At 38.7% G+C, this 26,172-nt stretch overlaps 1 protein-coding gene across 1 annotated transcript; it reads right to left on the minus strand.

Annotated features, from left to right (window-relative positions):
• Positions 1-1,031: 1,031 nt before the first annotated feature.
• LOC127682423 (solute carrier family 7 member 13-like) lies at positions 1,032-25,585 on the minus strand. Its single transcript, XM_052178797.1, has 4 exons — positions 24,919-25,585; positions 8,329-8,460; positions 6,265-6,626; positions 1,032-1,289 (listed from the first exon to the last, which is right to left on the minus strand). Exons 1-4 carry the CDS (start codon positions 25,583-25,585, stop codon positions 1,032-1,034), a joined length of 1,419 nt encoding a protein of 472 aa, XP_052034757.1.
• Between the last annotated feature and the right edge of the window lie 587 nt (positions 25,586-26,172).

Here is a 26,172-nt window from a genome sequence, read left to right on the forward strand (position 1 = left end):
TTTTTAATCTAGTGTTAAAAACTGCATGGTATTGGTACAGTGAGAGGCACGAGGATCAGTGGAACAGGATTGAAGATCCAGAAATGAACCCACACACCTATGGCTACTTGATCCTCGACAAAGAGGCTGAAAACATCCAATGGAAAAAAGATAGCCTTTTCAACAAATGGTGCTGGTTCAACTGGAGGTCAGCATGCAGAAGAATGCGAATTGATCCATCCTTGTCTCCTTGTACTAAGCTCAAATCCAAATGGATCAAGGACCTCCACATAAAGCCAGACACTCTGAAGCTAATAGAAAAGAAACTGGGGAAGACCCTTGAGGACATCGGTACAGGGAGAAAGTTTCTGAACAGAACACCAATAGCGTATGCTCTAAGAGCAAGAATTGAGAAATGGGACCTCATAAAATTACAAAGTTTCTGTAAGGCAAAGGACACCATCAAGAGGACAAATCGGCAACCAACAAATTGGGAAAAGATCTTCACCAATCCTACATCAGATAGAGGGCTAATATCCAATATATATAAAGAACTCAAGAAGTTAGACTCCAGAAAACCAAACAACCCTATTAAAAAATGGGGTACAGAGTTAAACAAAGAATTCTCACCTGAAGAACTTCGGATGGTGGAGAAGCATCTTAAAAAATGCTCAACTTCATTAGTCATTAGGGAAATGCAAATCAAAACAACCCTGAGATTTCATCTTACACCAGTTCTAAGTTTTTCTGTGTGGCAAAGTATATTTGCCAACATACTATAATGCTGTGGACACTTATATCTCTCTTAATGAGAAATAAAATTGTCATAGTCTTTTAGTTTGTGTTTGTAACCTTTAATCTTATTTCCACCAATTATTCATAGCATAAAGATGTTTAAGAGGTAAAACTGAAAATTCGCAGCAAAATTTTTGGGGGTGGGAATAATGAGAGCAAACATGTGTTTAAGAACATTTATATCTAAAAACAAAATTACAATAAGATTGTACTCATTTTAAAAATAGTTTTGCTTCTTTCTTTTCATATATATGTCTTTAGTCAGGATTTAGAGAAGAAATTGACTTTTCTGGGCCTTCAGATGGGGAGACATTGAAAAGTAATTGGCAGTAGCAAGTGATTGTGTCAAAACAAGCAGCACGTCCCTTAAAGTTAGCTTGAATCCAGTAACACAGAAGCCCACAGAAAAGAAACACAACTTGATAAACATGCTCTATATTAGGTGCCTGAATCACTGGTGTGAAAATGAGGAAAAGTGATGTCGCTATAGATCCAAATATAAATGGCAGCCACACCTGAAAAACAAAATGAAGATTTTTTTGTAGTCATGATAAGTTCTTATTACAAAAGGGCCTTTATATATATACAGAACTATATTGCTTTTCAATTGATATGAAGTGAATGCACATCTATCTTCAAAAGGTTTAAAGTAGGTAGTCATGATATTAGCTCATACAAATAAATTGATTACAGATTAAGTATTATTTAAAAAATTCAACATCAAGCTAATTATTTACCTTTAGTATCCATGAGTTTTTACTCTATCACCTAGAGTCAGCATTCACTAAAGCTAGCACTTCATTATCAAACATTACCAAAAACTGTTCCTTAATAGACATCATTTCCATAAATAAAATAACAACATCATAGAACTTTTAATCTTTATGATCTTTTACTGAATTATGAAAACTAACTATATTTAGACCTAGGCAACATTTTCCCTCTTTCTCCCTCCCTCCTTTTCCTCTCTCTCTTCCTTTATCTATTACTTTGTTTCCTTTTAATTTTCAGTTGGCATAGTATAGTGGTATGTTTGTAGGTATAGTGATGTTTACTCTTGTAATTTTTATATACATACATAATTCTATTGTTTTCTAATTCTACCCCCACAATTCCTTTCCCTTTTTGTTTATTCATTCCCTTCTTGAAAATTGTTTCCACTTTAAATTTCTAATATATGTTTTATTATCTTCTCATGTTTTCATAAATCTGTCTTTTAGGTGTTGTCATTTATTCTCATCTCATGTCTGTGTTTATGTCCTATGTATGCATATGTATAAACACATATTGAAAAAATAAATCTGATTTTAAGCCTTCAATCTAGTTATGTATAATATTACTTTTATTGATTTAAATATGTTCAATTATCCTTTCATTCTTATAATTAACCCAAAACTTCTTGTTGTGTCTTATTCTCTTGATATACTCTGAAATTTAGATTAAAATTTTTATATTACAAATTGTTGTATGTATATTCACTAAAATTGTTTAATAATTTTTCTAATTTTTGTTGGATTTTCTAATTATTATGAATTATTATGGTAGTATTATGGTAATGATGGTTTTGTAGAATTGTTTTTAGCATTTCTACTCTTTAGATTTTATGAAATTGTTTGTGAAGCATTGTTGTCAACCCTTAAAGGCTGGTAGAAATAAACAGTGCCTTAAAGAGTTCTTTACAGTGCCAAAAATACTACTGAAGAGTGAAGGCTCTAGGCAGCTCAACATCTCTTTGTTGAGTGAGTTGTGATGGTGTTGTCTTCAATAAGGCCATATTGTCAGTCTGTAGGAAGCAACAAATAGCCTAAATTGTTTGGGGGTTTCCATGTAGCTCTTTTTACAAACAACTTTTCTTTTGATGTAACCCATTTCTGGGACTTAAACTTTATTTGGTGAAAAGAGATGTCTGTTTGGGCCTTTCTCTCTCCCATTATTTGTTTAATTTCTTTAGTTTATTTCACCTTCATATATGTATGCATTTTTGTAAGCATCCACTGAATTACTTTATGCTCACATAGTCCTTAGTTTTAGCTGACCTCTCCACCTCCAAATTCTATGTGTGGCTACTTCTTTTTAGTATAGACATGCCCCCGCCCCCCCCCGCCCCCCCCGCCCCACAGACATTACATTTGGAACCTTGCATTGTTACCTAAATCTATAGACTTGAGAAAGAAGCATGTCATGGATATTAGATGGAAAATTCTGAAGATATCTTCATTAATTTTTAGTTTAGATGGATGACATGAAGATCAGAGTGCTATGGGGAAGTCACTCAGCATTATTACAGCAGTACCTATCTGATATTTCATGCACATTAGTATTTAGTGACTTTAAAATGAAATTGAGAATACCAATCATTTATTGAATATTTGCTATACTCCTGTTGAATTGTTCATTTAAAGAGTTTGTAGTCCTATCGGTACAGGGAGAAAGTTTCTGAACAGAACACCAATAGCGTATGCTCTAAGATCAAGAATTGACAAATGGGACCTCATAAAATTACAAAGTTTCTGTAAGGCAAAGGACACCATCAAGAGGACAAATCGGCAACCAACAAATTGGGAAAAGATTTTCACCAATCCTACATCAGATAGAGGGCTAATATCCAATATATATAAAAAACTCAAGAAGTTAGACTCCAGAAAACCGAACAACCCTATTAAAAATGGGGTACAGAGTTAAACAAAGAATTCTCACTTGAAGAACTTCGGATGGCGGAGAAGCATCTTAAAAAATGCTCAACTTCATTAGTCATTAGGGAAATGCAAATCAAAACAACCCTGAGATTTCACCTTACACCAGTCAGAATGGCTAAGATTAAAAATTCAGGAGACAGCAGGTGTTGGGGAGGGTGTGGAGAAAGAGGAGCACTCCTCCACTGCTGGTGGGGTTGCAAATTGGTACAACCACTCTGGAAATCAGTCTGGCGGTTCCTCCGAAAACTGGGCACCTCACTTCCAGAAGATCCTGCTATACCACTCCTGGGCATATACCCAGAGGATTCCCCACCATGTAATAGGGATACATGCTCTACTATGTTCATAGCAGCCCTATTTATAATTGCCAGATGCTGGAAAGAGCCCAGGTATCCCTCAACAGAAGAGTGGATGCAAAAAATGTGGTATATCTACACAATGGAGTACTATTCAGCCATTAGAAACAATGAATTCATGAAATTCTTAGGCAAATGGATGGAGCTAGAGAACATCATACTAAGTGAGGTAACCCAGACTCAAAAGGTGAATCATGGTATGCACTCACTAATAAGTGGATATTAACCTAGAAAACTGGAATACCCAAAACATAATCCACACATCAAATGAGGTACAAGAAGAAAGGAGGAGTGGCCCCTTGTTCTGGAAAGACTCAGTGAAGCAGTATTCGGCAAAACCAGAACGGGGAAGTGGGAAGGGGTGGGTGGTAGGACAGGGGAAGAGAAGGGGGCTTACGGGACTTTCGGGGAGTGGGGGGCTAGAAAAGGGGAAATCACTTGAAATGTAAATAAATTATATCGAATAAAAAAAATAGAATGACCACACCAAAAAAAAAAGTTTGTAGTCCTTTATTCAACAGTTTTTTGGATTTTGAAGTCATATGTCAATATCTGAATAGTCACACCAGCTAGTTCTCAACTTCCCTTTGTTCAATAAGGTATCTTGCACTCTTAACTAATTTATAGTCAAGTTTGCTAATAAGATATGTTTTTTAATGATGCCAAGCAGCTAGACATTATTTCCTATCTATTAACCTAGTCTTTTTCTGTCTTTTGGTGATTTGAAGCTCTTTGCACTTGATTTAATATTAGGTATGTCTTAAAATGTAAAATTTTGGTTTATTTTTCTGGTTGTCTGTATTATTGTGCTTTCTTCTTTCTCTTCTGTTCGTATGAGGAGTTCAGTTGTTAACTATTTTAGTAATAATGGTATCATTTCTATTTCTTCTTTGTGCATCTATTCCTCCCATGAAGTATATTCTTTCTGGTGGTCTTTCTTTATTTGTTACATATAGTATTCCTTTAAGTACATTCCCCACAGATAATTTGTTGATTTGTCTTGAAATGTCCTTATAGCCCCAATAATTTTAAAAGATAGTTTTGGTGGTTATATCACACTTGCCTAGCAGTTATTTACTTTCAAACAAAAGTTGTTTTGTTGTATAACCTCATCCTTTTTTTAAATAATATTTTCTTCCCTCCCTTTGTCTGTTGACCCTCAGTACTTTCTTTTCTACCTTCAAAAGTTATTTTCATTCCAGGTTTGAAATATATCATCCTATGCTTTCAGAATGTCTAGTGTTTCTATTGAGTGACTTAAAATAATTTTGATGTATTTGGATTTTTAAAATCCAGTATTATATTATATATTACAAAGATGATATGTGTTTCTTTGTGTAGATCTCTACCATTACTAATATTTGTTCTTTTTCCATGTCTTTAAGAAATATATTGTCTTTAAGAAATATATTTCTGATCTACAACTTACCAATTTATCTATAACTCTAACAAGTATCTTAGTGGAAAATCTTAACTGTATCACAAAATCATGGTCTAGAGTGTATAATTACAAAATAGAACATGATGATTTTATAATTTTTGACGTCTTTTTTAAGAGGTGGTTTTAGTGGTACATTAATATTCTGGATGGTTTTAACACCTTCATAAACATTTTATTTAAAATTTGATGGTAATATCCATCTGTGATTTCTCTTGGGCTTTGTAATCAAAGAAACACCTGAAAGTTTAATAGACAGTGTCATATTCATTACTGGCAACAGAAGAGTGTCTAAGTGAGTAGTTCAATTCTCAGGATGGGGTCCTTTCTGAGTACAAGTTTTCAATGGAAGAACTAGTGGACTATGAGCTTATTTGAATATCTCTTGTTTCCAAAATATTCTGAAAGTCAGTGTTGCAATTTACTGTTTTATAGAGAGCAATTTCCAAAGTAGAGTCCCTCCTATTTACTTTACACCTCTACCTATTGTCTGTTGCAAAGTTAATTCAGAGAGCACCTCATAAGTGATCATTACATTTGTATTGTCTTTTTGCATACCAGGATGTCACAAGAAATGGATTTAGTGTTTTTTCCCACAGTTCCTTTCTTCTATTTATATGTCCTACTAATATATGAAAGAGCATTTTTGTATTTTAATGTTATCTCAGCAATCATAAAGTGCCCCTGAGATGATAATTATATCTTATAAAAAAGCTTAAATCTTGATTAAATTTATGGGAATACTGAGAAGGAAAAGAAAGGTGATAGAATGTCCTTAAATTTATGTTTTATTAATGTGCGCCTTACATATTACAAACAAAATATAAATTAAACTCATTTAAGATTAGTCTTAAAACTTTGAATTAATTAAAGTACCAATTAAAAGCTGGAAAGGAAGACAGGGTAGTTTCCTCACATAAAGGGTTTGCATCTGGGTAGAAGAGTATCACAAAGCTTGAACAAGATGACATTCAACACTAGTATTTACATGTTACCTTACCTTATAAGGTCTTGGTAGATTAGGCTTCTGGTACCTTAGCTTAAGCAATGCAATCAGCTGCAGCAAGTTTATACACCATGCTCCTAGACTAACATATTTCACTAAATATATCATACTTGAAGATATTACTGCAACAGAAGATAAAATAACAATCAGGATGACAGCTACAACCGGAGAGTGATGGTCATTAAGCATTGAGTAGATAAAAGGAAATTGTCCCTCTAGACTTGCAGAATAGAATGTTCTTGATGCAGAAACTATTCCACAAGAAGCAGAGCCAACTAGGAAAGCTGAGATCAACAAAGAAACTATCCACTGCATGGAAGGAAAGACTCTGTTCATCCATGTGACAGCAACAGAATCTGCAAAAGATAAATGAAAAGTCAAGAATGTCAAAGTTATTTTTTGCTTGACAGAAAATAAATGAGCATTCTTTATTTTTTCCGTAGCCATACATTTTGTAATGTACCTTGGTATGCTTTCTTGGAGGACTCCTTTACTGCTTGAATATGTTGTGTCTTGTGATTGTTTTCATTCAGTAAAACACATTAGAAGCAGATATTTGTGAACTTCAAGACAACTCAGTGTCATAAAAATGAATTCTTGCTTTCATCATTGCTATGGTGCCTATCTCATATATTAGCAAAACCCACCTGTTTGTCAGTGATAATTCAGAAAAAAGTACATCCTATTTGTGGAGCTCTAGCACTGCATGATAATGATACCTCAGTACAAATGGTCTAAGTCTATTGTAGAATGAGTTGGAAAATTGTGCAATACCATGCATCCCTCAGAAAACTACCTTTAAAGTCCCTGTGTTGCAGATATACTTGTAAATACTTCAATCCAATGTCTTCTTTGAGTAAGTATTCCCTGACAAACCTTTCTTTTGCATCTATGTCATTTTTATAGCCATCTATATGAGAACGAAACTATCCTAAAGAAAAATTATGTGTGTCTCTCCCTTTGATTCACATTCTATCTAAACTCAATGTCCCTCCTGTGGAATAGAATTTTACTCAATATTTTCATAGAAGGGAAATCTGAAGCTTTGGTTCCAACCAGAAGAGTTATTTACTTCTCAGGAAAGGATTTTATATATTTTTGACAACTTATCAGGATAAACAAAGCCCAGACAATGATCAGTAAATGATGTAGGGTACACACTCCTAGTTATATGGTGATTATTATTTTTGAAGAGCAAATCATGAAAATTGCCACTCATATTTATTTCATCACTGCTCACATGAATAATATACTAGACTCTGACAGTGAGCTACAATGTGGAGAATGAGTCTGAGAAGTGGCTGTGACTTACTTGTCTGTCCAGTTGCAGGTGGTTGTAAATGACAGCCTTATCTAACTTCTTAGCACTCATTTCTGCATCTAAGAAACTGAGAATCTGTTGCCTATTTGAACAGCTGAATTTATTGAAAGATGTAGGTAAGTAGTGAAAGATAAAGCATCTATGCATAGTATCTGTCCTTGTGTTCTTGCTTTGTTTGTTCATATGTCTTCTCATTTTTTTATATACTCATCTTCTTTTCCTTTTTTTTTAGTTTTGGTTGCTACATGTACTACTTGTTCTGTAATTTAGTTGTTAAAATGTGATTATTTTTTAATAGATGATTTATATAATTGTGTTCTCTTAGATTCCTTGAAATGTCCAAAACAAATATTTGATATCACTGTATGTATACCAACATATTTACACGTCATAAAATTCACTCCTGTTGGACACAGTTCAATGGTGCCATATGAAAATGCTGAGTGCTTGTGGGAAAACTTCAAGAAAACAAGAGTCCTGTGACCTCAGTTTCTTTTAAACACAGAATTGTTCTTGGGATGTGTTTTCTTACTCATGTGATTCTTCTTAATCCTCAGCATATAAATTTCCTGATGTTTTGAACAAAGGTTGCTATTACATGAGACTTTAGACCACCTCAATTTTAGGTCTGAGTGTCCCAGATTTATACTATCTGCCATAGCATTAAACTCACCCACATTTTTTCTCTTTGAGTACTGTGAGGCTTTTATTTACTATTTAAATTTACTTCATCATACCTGCAGAGATGATTTCCTGGGTTGTCAAAACTGTCAAGTATGATATATTAGTCAATAAGTATAACACAGTCACAGTGGATAGACCATAAATTAATGTTTTAGGGATTGCTTCAGATGGCCTTTCTATTTCTCCTAAGAAAAAGAAATAAACACATTAGAAGAGGATATACTGGACATGTAAAGTTTTCAAAGTCCCATGTCCTGGAGGTAGTGCCATTAGGTCTTTAATAAAGTAATTATTTTTGTCACTAGGCATTATCTATTGTCTCCCTTTAACTGAGACAGAAGCATTGATGGCTTAGCTACCCAACACATGTACTCATGTATTCAGTGAGTCTAAGGAATGTAAAATAGTGCTGGGTTATCTTCAACGCTTCCTCAACACAAGAGTCTAGACATATGCATTCTGCTTCAGGTACGTATTGTTGAACAAATTGTCTGATGAGACAATGTGAAAGACACCATTTTGTGCATTCATAATCATCAATCTTAGCCAATAATTTAACTCTATAAGCTTCATATTATAACTTTGTAAATGACATTATATAGTGTGGTCTCTCGTATCCACTGCTGTTCAGACAGTGTTCCCAAATCTCAGGCTCTTGAACTGTGGGTTATGATCATGTATGAGGACAGTTATCTGAAAGTGGGGAACATGAGAATTTGGCAACAATAATAGGTTTTCTGAGATGCAATACCAAATATTAATTCAAAATCAAACACATAACAATCTTGAGGAATTTATCATAGTTCTCAAGTGTTTGGATAATGCAACTTTACTACAGTCAAGTAAATGAAGGTGTAACACATGCACATTGCACAGTTCATGGTTGTCACCCTGCAGAGTATCATCAATAAATGCTACTCTTGATCAAATGCATCTCTATCTTTCTAAGTTCTGACTGTGCAAGTTCACACTCCCACCAGCAATTGATGAGTGTTCCTCTTGCTGCACATCCTAACCAGTATGAGCTACCCTTGAATAATACCTATTTAGACAAGTGTAAGATTGAAACTCCATGTAATTTTGAGTTGTATTTCACTAAGGACTAAGAATGTTGAAGACTTTTAAAGTTTTCTCAGCAAAATGAGTTTCTTCTATTGAGAAATATGTGTTTACATCTGTACTACAATTTTAATTAGATCATTTGTTTTTTTAAATATCATGTTTCAATTCTTTATATATTTTGGAAATTATCCTTCAATTGGATGTAAAGTTAGAAAAAGTCTTCTCCAGTTGTTTAGTTAACAGTTTCTTTACATGATGCTGCCCTTAACCTTACAGAAGCCTTTTAGTTTATGACATCTCATTTATTAATTGTTGATCTTAGGGCCTGTGTTAATGATGCTCTGTTCAGTAATGCATCTTTCTGGTATAATAGGACACCACATCCTATAACAAGTACACTTGCTTAACCATGTAATATTTTTCTCTATTCATATTAGTCTCAAATCGGAAACATCTGATATTTCCTTCAACAGAAGACTGGTAACATTAATGTGTGAGGTAACTCAGGTCCAGAATGATAAATATGGTTTGTATTTCATTATATGTGAATATTAGCCATTACATAAATGATAAGCAAGCTACAATCTTTTGATACATAAAGATTATATGTAGAGAAAAGGACTGAGAGACATATATATTTCGCTGCGATGGGGGAAATAGAATAGATTTTTAGGTTGACTGAGAACAGAGAGAGCGATCGAATCAGAAGGATATGGGGAAAGGAATAGGTATGGCTGAGGGAGGAATTGTGCAAAGAGACATCTATAATTGAGGAACATTTTGAAAACTATGAAAACATAGTGCAGTGGGAATGTAAAAATAAATGAAGACAATTCTAAAAAAAAATCCAAATTATAAGGAACATGAAGCCTCAACAGGACATCTGTTGTGACCAAATGAATCTTCCAGTACATCCAACTTATGTTGACTGAAGATATTACATGGAAAGCACCAAACAACCCTTATTTTTGAAAACCCAACAGGGTTCACTACACAAACAGATGGCAGAGGCTGAAGAAAATACCTACAGAACCCATTGTACATGGAGAGACTAAGCTGGTGCCTGTATAAAGCATCCACATTTAATGACTTTCATATAAGAAGAGACTTTTCAGGTAATGAAAAAGGAAATATAAACTCCAACTCAGATGCAAAAAAATTGGTCTACAATCTGTCCTGTCTGCCCATATTGCCAGATGAATGCTGGCACAAAACTTGTGGGAGTAACTATCCAATAACCGATTTGATTTAAAACATACTCTATTTGATCAAACCTACATCCAGCACTGTTTGGGTAACTAAATACCGAAGACTAGTCAGCCCAGGAACCTAGGATAGGACAGCAAACTACTTTTATAAAAACATAAAAAAGTAACAATAAAATGTCTCTTCATGATATTCTATAAGACCTGTAGATTGGTGCCTTATTCATCTATGATTGGAGAGGCTTTCTCCTGCATCAGATGGGAGCAGCTATGGGGACTCTTAGCCATACATTACATACACAGAAAAACCTTGGAAAACACAGCTCTAAATGGAATGACTCCATCAAATCCCTTCTTTCCGAGTTCAGGGAATCCAATAATGAGGTGTCAGAAAGAATTTAAGAAAAGAGGGCACCAGAAGAGCAAGGACTTCTCCATTACGTAAGCAAATCTCATAAAAATCAACAGAGACAGAAGTAGCAAGCACAGGATCTTCAAAGGTCTACATCAGATCCTCTGCATCTCTCTCTATATATATGTGCATGTATATATACATGTAAACATACATATATAAATGTATAGATATACATTATGATAGCTTTCTATTTTTACTTTTATAGGACATCAAAATATGTGAACAAGTTACCTCTAATTCTTGTGCTTTCTCTTGTACTTTTGGTTGTGAGCCTAGACTTTGAAAGACGAGTCATCACTCCATCCCACTTATGCCTTCTCATAGTGCTCTCTCCTTTCCCTTGGATTGCCTTGTCCACCCTTGATGATCACGTCAAGGTTTTGCTTTTTTATTATATTTTATTTTGTTATGTTTTGTTGTTTTCTTTTTTCCTGGTATTCTTTTTTTTGGGGGGGGGGGGTTCTTGAGACAGGGTTTCTCTGTATAGTCCTGGCTGTCCTGAAACTCACTCTGTAGACAAGGCTGGCCTCATACCCAGAAATTAGCCTGCCTCTGCCTCCCATGTGTTGGGATTAAAGGCATGCATCACCACTCCTGGCTGTTTTGTTGTTTTCTATTAGAATCCTGTTGTTTTTCTCAACAGAGACAAAGAGGTTGTGGATCCAATGGGAGAGGAGGTAGGGAGGAACTTGGAGGAATAGAGGAATGAAAACCTGTAATCAGGATATTTTGTATGAGAAAAGAATTTACTTTTAATAAAAGAGGAAAAATGGGACATATCTAAGATCACAGGTGAGACCACTGCTACTACTCCAATGTCTTGCCTAAGTGGGACCCTTACAGAGTTTACAGGACACAGGAATGTCAGAGCAGACTGGGACAGGAACCTCCCAGTTTCCACCCGAGACTGGATCTAGCCCTTTGCCACAGCATTCCACACACAAATCCAGACTAGAGAGAGCTGGTCTCCCAGGAGTGCTGAAACACCTAAGATCAGAAATGAGACCATCATTACTGATCCAATACATGACCTAAATTGGATCTGCCCAGAGTTCCCTGGAGCAGCTATGGATAAGAACCTTCCAGTTTCACTCTGTACCCTGGAGCTGATCCTGAGCCATAGATCTCTATACTCCTAGGAGTGGTGACATACATAAGATCACAGGCTCACAGGTTCATAGTCAGAACAAGTTCCAGTCATGAGGTCCTACTACAAAAGCCAATACTCAACAAAACTGAAAAATGTGGATGAAATGGATGATTATCTAGACAAATATGAGTTATCAAAGTTAAGGCAGGATCAGATAAACCATCTAAATAGTCCCATAACCCCTAAGGAAATAGAAGCAGTACTTAAAAGTCTCCCAAGCAAAAAATCCCAAGGACCAGAGGGGTTTAGTGCAGAATTCTATCAGATTTTCAAAGAAGACCTATACCAATACTTCTCAAATTATCTCATAAAATAGAAGCAGAAGGAATATTACCAAATATCTTCTATGATACCACAGATACATTACTACCTAAACCACACAAAAAGGACATCACCCAACAAAGAAAGAGAGCTTCAGACCAATTTTTCTCAAAAATATTGATGCATAAATACTCAATAAAGTTCTTGCAAACTGTATCCAAGAACATGTCAAAATGATCATTCACCATGATCAAGTAGACTTCATCCCAGGATAGTTCATGGATAGTTCATGGATAGTTCAATACATTTAAATCCATCAACATAATCCACTATATAAACAAACTCAAAGTAAAAAAAAAACATATGATCATCTTCTTAGATGCTGAAAAAGCCTTTGACTTCATACTAAAAGTATTGTAGAAGTCAGGAAGTCAAGATCCTACCTAACCATAATAAAAACAATATTCAGTAAGCCAATAGCTAACATCAAACTAAATGGAAAGAAACTTGAAGCAATCCTACTAAAATCAGGGTCAAGACAAGGCTGTCTACTCTTCAGTTCAATCTATTCAATATAGTACTTCAAATTCTATCCAGAGCAATTAGACAACTAAAGGAGGTCAAAAGATTCCAATTGGACAGGAAGAAGTTTTTTCCTTTATTTTTATAAGATATATTCTTTATTTACTTTTCAATTGTTGTCCCTTTTACTGGTTTCAGCCCTGAAAATCCCATAACCCATCCTCCCTCCATCTATTGACCAATCCACCATCTCTTGCTTCCCTGATCTGGTATTCTGCTATACTGGGTCATCTAGCCTTCTCAGGACCAAGGGCCTCTCTTCCCTTTGATGTCCAACAATCCAACAAGTACTTTGATGTACTCTTTGGTTGATGGTTTAGTCCCTGGGAGCTCTGGGGGTACTGGGTGGCTCATATTGTTGTTCTTCCTATGGTGCAGAAAACCCCTTCAGCTCCTTGAGTCCTTTCTCTAGCTCCTCCATTGAGGACCCAGTGCTCAGCTCAAAGGCTGGCTGAGAGTGTCACCCTCTGTATTTGTCATGCACTGGCAGAGCCTCCCACTTGACAGCTATATCTGGCTTCTGTCAGCAAGCACTTGTTAGCATCCACAATAGTGTCTGTATTTTGTAACTGTGTATGGGATAGAACAATCTCTGGATTGTCTTTCCCTCAGACTCTACTCCATACTTTGTCTCTGTATCTCCTCCTGTGGGTATTTTGTTCTCCCTTCTAAGAAGGACCAGAGTATCCATACTTTGCAGATGATATGAGAGTATACTTAATTGACACCAAAATTTCCACCAGAGCTCCTAAACCTGATAAACAACTTCAGCAAAATGGCTGGATATAAAATTAACTCAAAAAATTCAGGAGCCATCAAAAGATAAACAGGATGAGAAAGAAATTAGGGAAACTATACCCTTCACAATAGTCATAAATAATATGAAATATCTTGGTGTGACACTAACCAAGCACATGAAAGATCCACATGACAAAAACTTCAAATCTCTGAAAAAAGAAATTGAAGAAAATGTCAGAACATGGAAAGATATCCCATGCTCATGGATTGACAGATTAATATAGTAACAATGACCATCTTACTAAAAGCAATCTATGCATTCACTGTAATGCCCATCAGAATTCCAACTCAATTCTTCACAGAGATAGAAAGAGCAGTTCTCAGATTCATCTTGAATTACAAGAAACCCAGGATAGCAAAACTACTATCAACAATAAAAGAACTTCTGGGTAAATCACCATTCATGACCTCAAGCTATACTACAGAGTAATAGTGATAAACATCACATTGTGTTGGTACAGAGACAGGCAGGAGGATCAGTGGAATAGAATTGAAGACCAAGAAATGAACCTATATACCTTTGGTCACTTGATCTATGAAAAAGAAGCTAAAGCCAGTGGGAAAAAGATAGCATTTTCAACATATGGTGTTAGTTCAACTGTTTGTCAGCATGTAGAACAATGAAAATTGACCCATTCTTATCTTCTTGCACAATGCTGAAGTCCAAGTAGATCAAGGGCCTCCACATAAAAGCAGATGAACATAATTTAAGAGAAAGTGGGAAAGAACCTTGAACACATTGCCTCAGGGGAAAACTTCCTCAACAGAACTCCAATGACTTACACTCTACGATCAACAATTGACAAATGGGACTTCAGAAAATTGAAAAGCTTCTGTAAGGCAAAGGACCCTGTTAATATGACAAAATGGAAACCCACAGATTGGGAAAAAGTCTTTACTAACCCTATATCTGATTGAGTGCTTATATCTAAAATATACAAGGAACCCAAGAAGTTAGACTACAGACAACTAAATAACTCTATTAATTATGGGGTGCAGAGCTAAACAAAGAATTCTTAACCAAGGAATATCAAATGGCCAAGAAGCACCTAAAAATATTCCACCACATCCTTAATCATCACAGCAATGCAAATCAAAATGACCTTGAGATTCTACCTTACACTGATCAGAATGGCTAACATCAAAAACTCAGGTGACAGCAGATGCTGAGGAGGTTGTGGAGAAAGTAGAACACTCCTATATTGCTGATCGGATTGCAAGTTGGTGCGACTTCTCTGGAAAGTTGCATCATTCTGCCAGTTTCTCAGAAAAATTGGCAATAGCTTTATCTGAGGACCCAGATATATCACTCCTGGGCATATACCCAAAATATGCTCTGACATATAACAAGGACACGTACTCCACTATGTTCATAGAAGCCTTATTTATAATAGCCAGCATCTGGAAAGAACCCAGATGTTCCTCAACAGAGGAATGGATACAGAAAATGTACTACATTTTCACAAGGGAGTAGTACTCAGCTATTAAAAACAATGACTTCATAAAATTTGCAGGCAAATAGATGGAACTTGAAAATATCCTGAGTGAGGAAACCCCATCACCAAAAACACACATGGTATGTATTCATTGATAAGTGGACATTAACCAAAAAGAAGCTCGGAATACCCAAGATACAACTCACAGACCATGTGAAACCCATGAAGATAGAGGACCACACCAAGGTGTGGATGCTGAGATCCTACTTAGAAGGGGGGGGGGGAGAAAATAATCCCAGGATATAGAGGGAGAGAGGAATTTGGGAGGGAGAGAGGAGAGGAATGTAAAAAGAGAGGCTGGTGCAGATATGGGAGGAGATGTGGGGGAAATACAGAGGGTCAGGAATTTGAAAGGAGGAGAGTAGTAGTAGGGGAGGGGGGACTGGGGGTAACCACTATAAAGTCCCAGATGCCAGGGACCCAAGAGGCTTTTAGGACCCTAAAAGGAGATTATTAGCTGAAATACCCAACAAAGTGGAGACAGAACCTATAGAGACCATATCCAGTATACAGGTATGGCCATGTCCTGGTTGAGGGATATGGCTACCCATCTCAAAAATATTAATCCAGAATTCCTCCTGTCAAAAGGAAGTACAGGGCACACTTTTGCGGCGGCGGCGGCGGCGGCGGCGGCGGCGGTAGCAGTGGCTGCTCCAGCTGAAGGGCCATCAGCGGTGGAACCAAGGCGACACAGGGTCCAGTTAGGCCCTGCGCCCACGACCACTGACCTTCGCTGACCAGCCGGGCGGCAAGCAACTGCGGTTCTGCGGAGCCTTTCGCTGCACGGAAGCCACTTCAGAACTCGGCTGCCCGCCAATCAGGAGAGACTCACCGCCATCTTGATCCTGGGCTCCAGAGATCGGTCAGACTGAGGTACACAAACATAATCCTAGGCCCAACACCGCAGGGGTCTGAGCCAGACGGGCGTTGGCCTGCACCCAGGCCCTGGGCTGTTCGAGTGGCCATCGGGGCGCCAACCCAGCCAGGAGTTTTTTTTTTGCCCCGGCCGGTGCACGCGCCGCCATTTTGCCTACAGGAGCCAGAGTGCTCGGGAGGGCAGAGACTGCTAACAAGCGTAGCCTGAGGCTAACAAAACGGGGGTCTAGGCCCCAAAAGGCACAGGACTGACCCCAAGAACTGGGCGGCTTGGTGGGCCATCTGTGTGTCAACCAGCCCAGGAGGTTATTAGCACAACAGACTCTCCCGGTGCTTTCGCGGAGCGCGGACGCGCACGCCCGCCATCCGGGTCACCTGGCGGACCCAAATAACAGACATAGCCCTAGGGGAACTTTGCTCGGACCTTGGCCTCCCAGGCGTTTGCCTGGACTCAGGGCCCAGGCGACAAGGCTAACCTAGTGTGCGCCAGCCCGGTTGGGGAAATCGGCTGCCCAGCGGAGTGAGCTGAGCACAGGGGAGGTCACAGCAACATTCACCTTCGGAGCTCCCTGGGGGTGCACACGGGTTCCACCTGGTCCACAGACACAATCTGGGGCAAGGCCTCAGGCAGAAGCCCCCAGCTCAACTCTCTCCGCTTCAGATCAGCCTGGGTGGCCGCCACATCTCCAGGTCCCTCAAGAGGCTAGTGGGGGCTTCCGGGCGGCCAGCTGGGAGAAGTCGGTGTGCTCCAATAAATCCTGCGGGCCCCAGCGGGAGCCTTCAGGTGCCTGCTTCGGGATCTGAACAGCCTGGACAACAGCACCCTGTCTATAGGCAGTGCAGAGTGTAAGCTGTGCACCAGAGGCCAACGGGGAAGGGGCAGCTTGCACTGGTGAGTCCAGCACTGACAAGACCAAGTAACACCAGTGAGAGCTAGATGGCAAAAGGCAAACGCAGAAACGTCACTAACAGAAATTAAGGCAATATGGCAACATCTGAACCAAATTCTCCTCTACCAGCAAGTCCTGGATACCCCATCACACCAGTAAAACAAGATTTGGATTTAAAATCACTGGTCATGATGCTGGTACAGGAACACATGAAGGACATTGAGGAGAAAATGGATCAAAAGTTAGAAGCCCTAGCAAGGGAAACACAAAAATCATTGAAAGAAATCCAGGAGAATACAAAAGCCAACAAGGAGGAAATGCAAAAAACACTTAAAGAAATACAGGAGAACTTTGCTCAACAGGCTGAGGTCATGAAAGACGAAACACAAAAATCTCTTAAAGAAATACAGGAGAACTTTGGTCAACAGGCTGAGCTCATGAAAGAGGAAACACAAAAATCTCTTAAAGAATTACAGGAAAACACAAACATGCAAGGGAAGGAGCTAAGCAAAACCATCCAGGATCTAAAATCAGAAGTAGAAACAACTAAGAAAACTCAAAGGGAGACAACTTTGGAGATAGAAAGCCTTGGGAAGAAATCAGGGGACAGAGATGCAAATATCAACAACAGAATACAAGAAATAGAAGAAAGAATCTCAGATGCTGAAGATTCCATAGAAACCATGGACTCAACAGTTAAAGAAAATGCAAAGTGCAAAAAGCTTGTAACCCAAAATATCCAGGAAATCCAGGACACAATGAGAAGACCAAACCTAAGGATTATAGGCATAGATGAGAGTGAAGATTTACAACTTAAAGGGCCAGCAAATATCTTCAATAAAATTATGGAAGAAAACTTCCCTAACCTAAAGAGAGAGATGCCCATGAATATACAAGAAGCCTACAGAACTCCAAACAGACTGGACCAGAACAGAAATACTTCCCGTCACATAATAATCAAAACACCAAATGTTCTAAACAAAGAAAGAATACTAAAGGCAGTAAGAGAAAAAGGCCAAGTAACATATAAAGGAAGACCTATCAGAATCACAGCAGACTTTTCACCTGAGACTATGAAGGCTAGAAGGTCCTGGGCAGATCTCATGCAGACTCTAAGAGAACACAAATGCCAACCAAAACTACTATATCCAGCAAAACTCTCAATCACCATAGATGGAGAAACTAAGATATTTCACGACAAAACCAAGTTCACCCAATATCTATCCACAAACCCAGCCCTAAAAAGGATAATAGGAGGACAACACCAATACAAGGAGGGAAACTCCACCCTGAAAAAAGCAAGATAGTAACCTTTCATCAAACCCAAAAGAAGTTAAGCAATCAAATTTAAAAAATAACGTCAAAAATGATAGGAAGTAACAATCACTATTCCTTAATATCTCTTAACATCAATGGACTCAATGCCCCAATAAAAAGACACAGACTAACTGACTGGATACGTAAACAGGACCCTACATTTTGCTGCTTACAGGAAACACACCTCAGGGTCAAAGACAAACACTACCTTAGAGTAAAAGGCTGGAAGACAATTTTACAAGCAAATGGTCTCAGGAAACAAGCTGGAGTAGCCATTTTAATATCAGATAAAATTGACTTTCAACCCAAAGTCATCAAAAGAGACTCTGAGGGACACTTCTTGCTGGTCAAAGGAAAAATACAACAAGAAGAACTCTCAATCCTGAACATCTATGCTCCAAATGCAAGGGCACCCTCTTTCATAAAAGAAACTTTATTAAAACTCAAAGCACACATTACACCTAACACAATAATTGTGGGTGACTTCAACACTGCACTTTCCTCAATGGACCGATCAGGAAAACAGAAACTAAACAAGGACACAATGAAACTAATTGAAGCTTTGGACCAATTAGACTTAACTGATATATATAGAACATTCTATCCTAAAACAAAAGAATATACCTTTTTTTCAGCACCTCATGGTACCTTCTCCAAAATCGACCATATAATTGGTCACAAGACAGACCTCAACAAATATAAAAAGATAGAACTAATCCCATGCCTCCTATCTGATCACTATGGAATAAAAGTGGTCTTCAATAGCAACAGAAACAACAGAAAACCCACATACACGTGGAAATTGAACAATACTCTACTCAATGACACCTTGGTCAAGGAAGAAATAAAGAAAGAAATTAAAGACTTTTTAGAACACAATGAAAATGAAAACACAACATACCCAAATCTATGGGACACAATGAAAGCAGTGCTAAGAGGAAAACTCATAGCCCTGAGTGCCTCCAAAAAGAAAATGGAGAGAGCATACATTACCAACTTAATGACACACCTGAAAGCCCTAGAACAAAAAGAAGCTATTTCACCCAGGAGGAGTAGAAGGCAGGAAATCATCAAACTCAGGGCCGAAATCAATCAAGTAGAAACAAAGAGAACCATACAAAAAATCAACAAAACTAGGAGCTGGTTCTTTGAGAAAATCAACAAGATAGATAAACCCTTAGCCAGACTGACCAAAGGGCACAGAGAAAGTATCCAAATTAACAAACTTAGAAATGAAAAGGGAGACATAACAACGGAAACTGAGGAAATCCAAAAAATCATCAGATCCTACTACAAGAGCCTGTACTCAACACAACTGGAGAATCTGGAGGAAATGGACAATTTCCTTGACAGATAGCAAATACCAAAATTAAATCAGGACCAACTAGACCATCTAAACAGTCCCATAAAGCCTAAAGAAATAGAAGGAGTCATAGAAAGTCTTCCAACCAAAAAAAGCACAGGACCAGATGGTTTCAGTGCAGAATTCTACCAGACCTTCAAAGAAGAGTTAACACCAATACTCTTCAAACTATTCCACAAAATAGAAACAGAAGGAACACTACCCAATTCCTTCTACGAAGCCACAATTACGCTGATACCAAAGCCACACAAAGATCCAACAAAGAAAGAGAACTTCAGACCAATTTCCCTTATGAACATCGATGCAAAAATACTCAACAAAATTCTTGCCAACCGAATCCAAGAACACATCAAAACGATCATCCACCATGATCAAGTAGGCTTTATCCCGGGAATGCAGGGTTGGTTCAATATACGGAAATCCATCAATACAATCCACTACATAAACAAACTCAAAGAACAAAACCACATGGTCATTTCATTGGATGCTGAAAAAGCATTTGACAAAATTCAGCATCCTTTCATGCTTAAAGTCTTGGAGAGAACAGGAATTCAAGGCCCATACCTAAACATAGTAAAAGCAATATACAGCAAACCGGTAGCCAGCATCAAACTAAACGGAGAGAAACTTGAAGCAATCCCACTGAAATCAGGGACCAGACAAGGCTGCCCCCTTTCTCCTTATCTCTTCAATATTGTACTTGAGGTACTAGCTCGGGCAATTCGACAACATAAGGAGGTCAAAGGGATACAAATTGGAAAGGAGGAAGTCAAACTATCATTATTTGCAGACGACATGATCGTCTACCTAAGTGACCCAAAGAACTCCACTAGAGAGCTCCTACAGCTGATAAACAACTTCAGCAAAGTGGCAGGTTACAAAATCAACTCAAGCAAATCAGTGGCCTTCCTATACTCAAAAGATAAGCAGGCTGAGAAAGAAATTAGGGAAATGACCCCCTTCACAATAGCCACAAACAGTATAAAGTATCTCGGGGTGACTCTTACCAAACATGCGAAAGATCTGTATGGCAAGAACTTCAAGACTCTGAAGAAGGAAATGGAAGAAGACCTCAAAAAATGGGAAAACCTCCCATGCTCATGGATCGGTAGAATCAATATAGTTAAAATGGCCATTTTGCCTAAAGCACTATACAGATTCAATGCAATACCCATCAAAATCCCAACTCAATTCTTCACAGAGTTAGAAAGAGCAATTATCAAATTCATCTGGAACAACAAAAAACCCAGGATAGCTAAAACTATTCTCAGCAACAAAAGAAAATCTGGGGGAATCAGTATCCCTGACCTCAAGCAATACTACAGAGCAATAGTGTTAAAAACTGCATGGTATTGGTACAGTGACAGGCAGGAGGATCAATGGAACAGGATTGAAGATCCAGAAATGAACCCACACACCTATGGCCACTTGATCCTCGACAAAGAGGCTGAAAACATCCAATGGAAAAAAGATAGCCTTTTCAACAAATGGTGCTGGTTCAACTGGAGGTCAGCATGCAGAAGAATGCGAATTGATCCATCCTTGTCTCCTTGTACTAAGCTCAAATCCAAATGGATCAAGGACCTCCACATAAAGCCAGACACTCTGAAGCTAATAGAAAAGAAACTGGGGAAGACCCTTGAGGACATCGGTACAGGGAGAAAGTTTCTGAACAGAACACCAATAGCGTATGCTCTAAGAGCAAGAATTGACAAATGGGACCTCATAATTTTACAGAGTTTCTGTAAGGCAAAGGACACCATCAAGAGGACAGATCGGCAACCAACAAATTGGGAAAAGATCTTCACCAATCCTACATCAGATAGAGGGCTAATATCCAATATATATAAAGAACTCAAGAAGTTAGACTCCAGAAAACCGAACAACCCTATTAAAAAATGGGGTACAGAGTTAAACAAAGAATTCTCACCTGAAGAACTTCGGATGGCGGAGAAGCATCTTAAAAAATGCTCCACTTCATTAGTCATTAGGGAAATGCAAATCAAAACAACCCTAAGATTTCATCTTACACCAGTCAGAATGGCTAAGATTAAAAATTCAGGAGACAGCAGGTGTTGGAGAGGGTGCGGAGAAAGAGGAACACTCCTCCACTGCTGGTGGGGTTGCAAATTGGTACAACCACTCTGGAAAGCAGTCTGGCGGTTCCTCCGAAAACTGGGCACCTCACTTCCAGAAGATCCTGCTATACCACTCCTGGGCATATACCCAGAGGATTCCCCACCATGTAATAAGGATACATGCTCTACTATGTTCATAGCAGCCCTATTTATAATTGCCAGATGCTGGAAAGAACCCAGGTATCCCTCAACAGAAGAGTGGATACAAAAAATGTGGTATATCTACACAATGGAGTACTATTCAGCCATTAGAAACAATGAATTCATGAAATTCTTAGGCAAATGGATGGAGCTAGAGAACATCATACTAAGTGAGGTAACCCAGACTCAAAAGGTGAATCATGGTATGCACTCACTAATAAGTGGTTATTAACCTAGAAAACTGGAATACCCAAAACATAATCCACACATCAAATGAGATACAAGAAGAAAGCAGGAGTGGTCCCTGGTTCTGGAAAGACTCAGTGAAACAGTATTTGGCAAAACCAGAACGGGGAACTGGGAAGGGGTGGGAGGGAGGACAGGGGAAGAGAAGGGGGCTTACGGGACTTTCGGGGAGTGGGGGGGGGGCTAGAAAAGGGGAAATCATTTGAAATGTAAATAAATTATATCAAATAAAAAAAAAAAAGGAAGTACAGGGACAAAGTATGGACAGAGTCTGAAAGAAAGGATATCCAGAGACTACCCAACCTAGAGATCCATCCCACCTGTAGACACCAAACATGGACACTATTGCTGATGCCAAGAAGTGCTTGGAAGAGTCTGGTGTAGCTGTCCCCTAAGAGGCTCTGCTAGAGCCTGACCAATACATATGCAGATGCATGCGTCCAAACATTGGGCTGAGCATGGGGACCGGAATGGAGAAGTCAGGGCAAGGACTTAAGGAGCAAAAACACTCACTGGCCTTAAATGATGAAATGTAATATTTTAAATTATATTTAAAATTTTATATTAAAAATATAAATGCTACTATTTAAAGTGAATGATGAAAAATTACTAGCTATTATCAATGCTACTATTGAAAATACAACACATTTGAATCATAAAACATGAAGACATAAAGCAAGTTTCAAGGCTAGTTTTCATGATTCTGGAAGTATCTAGAGCAGGACACCAGAGGAAAAAATCAAATTATCAGTTTACCAAGCTGTGCAACCTGTAACCAAATATAACAACTGGCCTGCAAAGAGACCCCATTGGCACAGTAGTTCCAAAACATCATAAATGTAATCAAACAATTTTTGCTGATTGAAATACCTATCTTGATAAAAAACTGAATGGGATTGGTACAGAGACAGGCAGGAAGATCGATGGACTAGAATTGAAGACCCAGTAATAAACCCACACACCTATAGTCACTTGATCTTTGACCAAGGAGCTAAAACTGTTTAGTAGAAAGATGACAGCATTTTCAACAAATAGTGCTGGTTCAACTGATGGTCAGCATGTAGAAGAATGCAAATGGATCCATTCTTATATCTTTGTATAAAGCTCAAGTTCAAGTGGATCAAGGACCGCTACATAAAACCAGATACACGGAAACTAATAGAAAAGAAAGTCAGGAAGAGCCTCGAATACTGAGCACAGGGGAAAAGCTCCTCAAAATAAACAATTTCCAATTCACCCAGCACAGGAAGCTTAAGAAGAAGGAGGACTTAAGTGAGGGTGCTATGGTTCCTCTGAGAAAGGGAACATAATACAGGAGCAACAAGGGAGGCAATGTGTGGAGCAGAGTCTGAAGTGAAGGCCACCCAGCTACTGCCCTACCTGGGGATTCATCCTATAAACAGTCACCAAACCCCGACACTACGACAAGAAGTGAGTACCAAAAGGAGCATGCCATGGCTGTCTCCAGAGGGACCTTACCAGAGCCTTACAAATACAGAAGCAGAAACTATCAACCAACTATTGGACAGGGCTTGGGGTCCTCAACAGAGGATCTGGAGGGTGGTCTGGAGGAGCTGAAGGGGTTTATAGCCCCATGGGAAGAACAATGACTTCGGACACCCAGACACCCCAAGACTCCTAGGGACTGAACCATCAACCAAGGGGTACACATGGTTCCAGCCGAAAATGTGGCAGAGGAATGCCTTGTTGGCCATCAGTGGGAGGAGTGGTTTTTGGTCAGGTAAAAGCTCAATAGAGGACCCAACAAAGGGAAACGGACGGGGTTGGGGGGTTGGGGGGGGAGGTAGGAGTGTGTCAGGTCGAGGAGCATTTACATGGAGGCAAGGGGTGGGAGGAGGGGTAGGGAATCTTTGGGGAGGGGGACTTTTGGGAGGGGGAAAATTGAGAAAGGTTTTTTACCATTGGCAATGTAAATGAAGAAGATACTCAATAAAAAAAAAGAAAACATTGAATAATCATGACAAACATATGTAACACCATGGAAATAATCACAAAAAAGGGAATAAGTATGGAGAAAAAGTGTGGAGGAGGGATTGTAGGAAAGGCCATCCAGAGACTGCCCCTCATGGGGATCCATTCCATATACACATGGAGGGACCCATGTCTCCAGCTGCATAAGTCCAGTAAGATATATGGGGACATAAACTTTATCTGGTATTTTACTGTTTCTAGTGACACATATACAAGAAATCACAATTTAGTTTTCAATATAAACACACTGAGAGTGATGGTGACCCACAGCAAGCATGAGAGTGGGTATTTCTGGGAAGAGAACAAAGTTTCCAAGTTGAGGTGAAGTATATTAAAATCTGAGACCTGTGATAGCTTTACAAATATATTCTTACTAATGTATTCCTTATTTAGTTACTAAATTCAAGATGATTGGATTACATGCAATAAAATTGAGAATATATTATAATCTTAATTCTGTTTTGAAAATTCTTAGCATTCCCAAGTTTTATACAAAAGACATGACTTGAAGAAAGGCAAAATCTATGCAGTCTACATGTATGAGTATACATGCGTGTTTTAATTATAACAGTGTTATAGAGAAGATTGAATTTCACTACAAAACATGATACAAACATATTAGCCTTTTCCCCAAGGTCTATGCTTATTTTATGAATGGATTTACCCACTATCCTTCTGTGTAATGCCAGATAGTTTTACAAATGGATTTACCTGCGATGATGACGAGGACTGATGCTCCTAGATATGAGTAGTACACTTGGAGAATGGCATCTGCAATCTGTGAGACATTAGGAAGTCCAGCGTCCAAAGCGTTCTCAAACCTGGACATATTCTCCTTTTTGCCATTCGCTAACAGCACAATCCCAGTCAGAGAAATGAAGCCAAGAACACTCAACTTCATTATACTGCTGACAGTATTAAACCAAGCTACTGTTTTTATCCCTTGAGCATTGAGAATTCCAAATGACCACAAAATAGCCAAAGCTAGACATTTCGTTGGTAGCTCTGGAGCAGGGCACCCAGAATAGAATACCTGGATTATAGAAGTAGCCATTAGCAACGACTGAGCACCAATGCCTAGAAAATTAGCAAACAATTTTATCCAGAGACTGAGGAAAGCAATGGAGGATCCAAGAGATCTTTTGAGGAAATAATAAGATGCTCCACTCACAGGGAAGATGCTTGCCATCTCTGCAAGACAGAGAGCATTCATTATGCTCAGAAGGCCACAGCCTGCCCAAATACTGAAGAAGACAGGGATGTTCAGTGAGGAGTATTTTAACACTCCTATAGGAGACACAAAAATCCCTGTCCCCAGGGTGGCACTAAATAGGATCATGTTTACATGGAAGAATCCTAGTGCCCTCAAGAGTTGCATGGTTATGCCTTTTTTGCTCTTTCAAAAAACAAAAAATAGAGTTTTTCTTTATGATGCTTTTCTGTCATTTTGTGAAAAAAACTGCCAAACAGGGTGTTGCCTTTGTTAAAGCATTTGTTCTTTATAAAAGTTTTTAAAATCTGAACCTAACTTGGGTTTGATAATAATTAACTTCTGAATTATTCTGAGGAGTGGTGACTTCTTTCTAAAACCATACCAAACAGATTTCTTGTTAATAATTTTTTAAATACTCTTATGTTTTTTACAGTCATGCCGTTGCCCTTCACCCGGTCTGCCCTCCCTCAGCTCCTCATCCCATTCCTCGTGGCCCCTGTCTTCAAATAGATGTCTCCCTTGCCCTCCCGCCGCCCTCCACATTTCCTGGGACCTCAAGTTCCTCAAGGGTCAGGTGCGCCTTCTCCCACCGAGGCCAGACCAGGCAGCCAGCTTCAGTATATGTGTCTGGGAGCCTGGCACCAGCTAGTGAATGCTACCTGGTTCACCAACCAGCTCAGGGTCTGAGAGATCTTGGCAGTCCAGGTTAGTTGCGACTGCTTGGTCTTCTTCTAGGGTCACCTTGCTCCTCA

The sequence above is a fragment of the Apodemus sylvaticus genome, chromosome 4, assembly GCF_947179515.1.
Source record: "Apodemus sylvaticus chromosome 4, mApoSyl1.1, whole genome shotgun sequence".
Lineage (NCBI taxonomy): Eukaryota > Metazoa > Chordata > Mammalia > Rodentia > Muridae > Apodemus > Apodemus sylvaticus.

Excerpts from the sequence above, each read along its gene's own strand:
- LOC127682423 (XM_052178797.1), bottom strand. The coding sequence starts at position 25,585 with ATGCAACTCTTGAGGGCACTAGGATTCTTCCATGTAAACATGATCCTA. Across the intron at positions 8,461-24,918 it reads AGTCCTCGTCATCATCGCAG|GAGAAATAGAAAGGCCATCT; the intron begins GTAAATCCATTT and ends TCTTTTTCTTAG. Across the intron at positions 6,627-8,328 it reads CCAGGAAATCATCTCTGCAG|ATTCTGTTGCTGTCACATGG; the intron begins GTATGATGAAGT and ends TATCTTTTGCAG.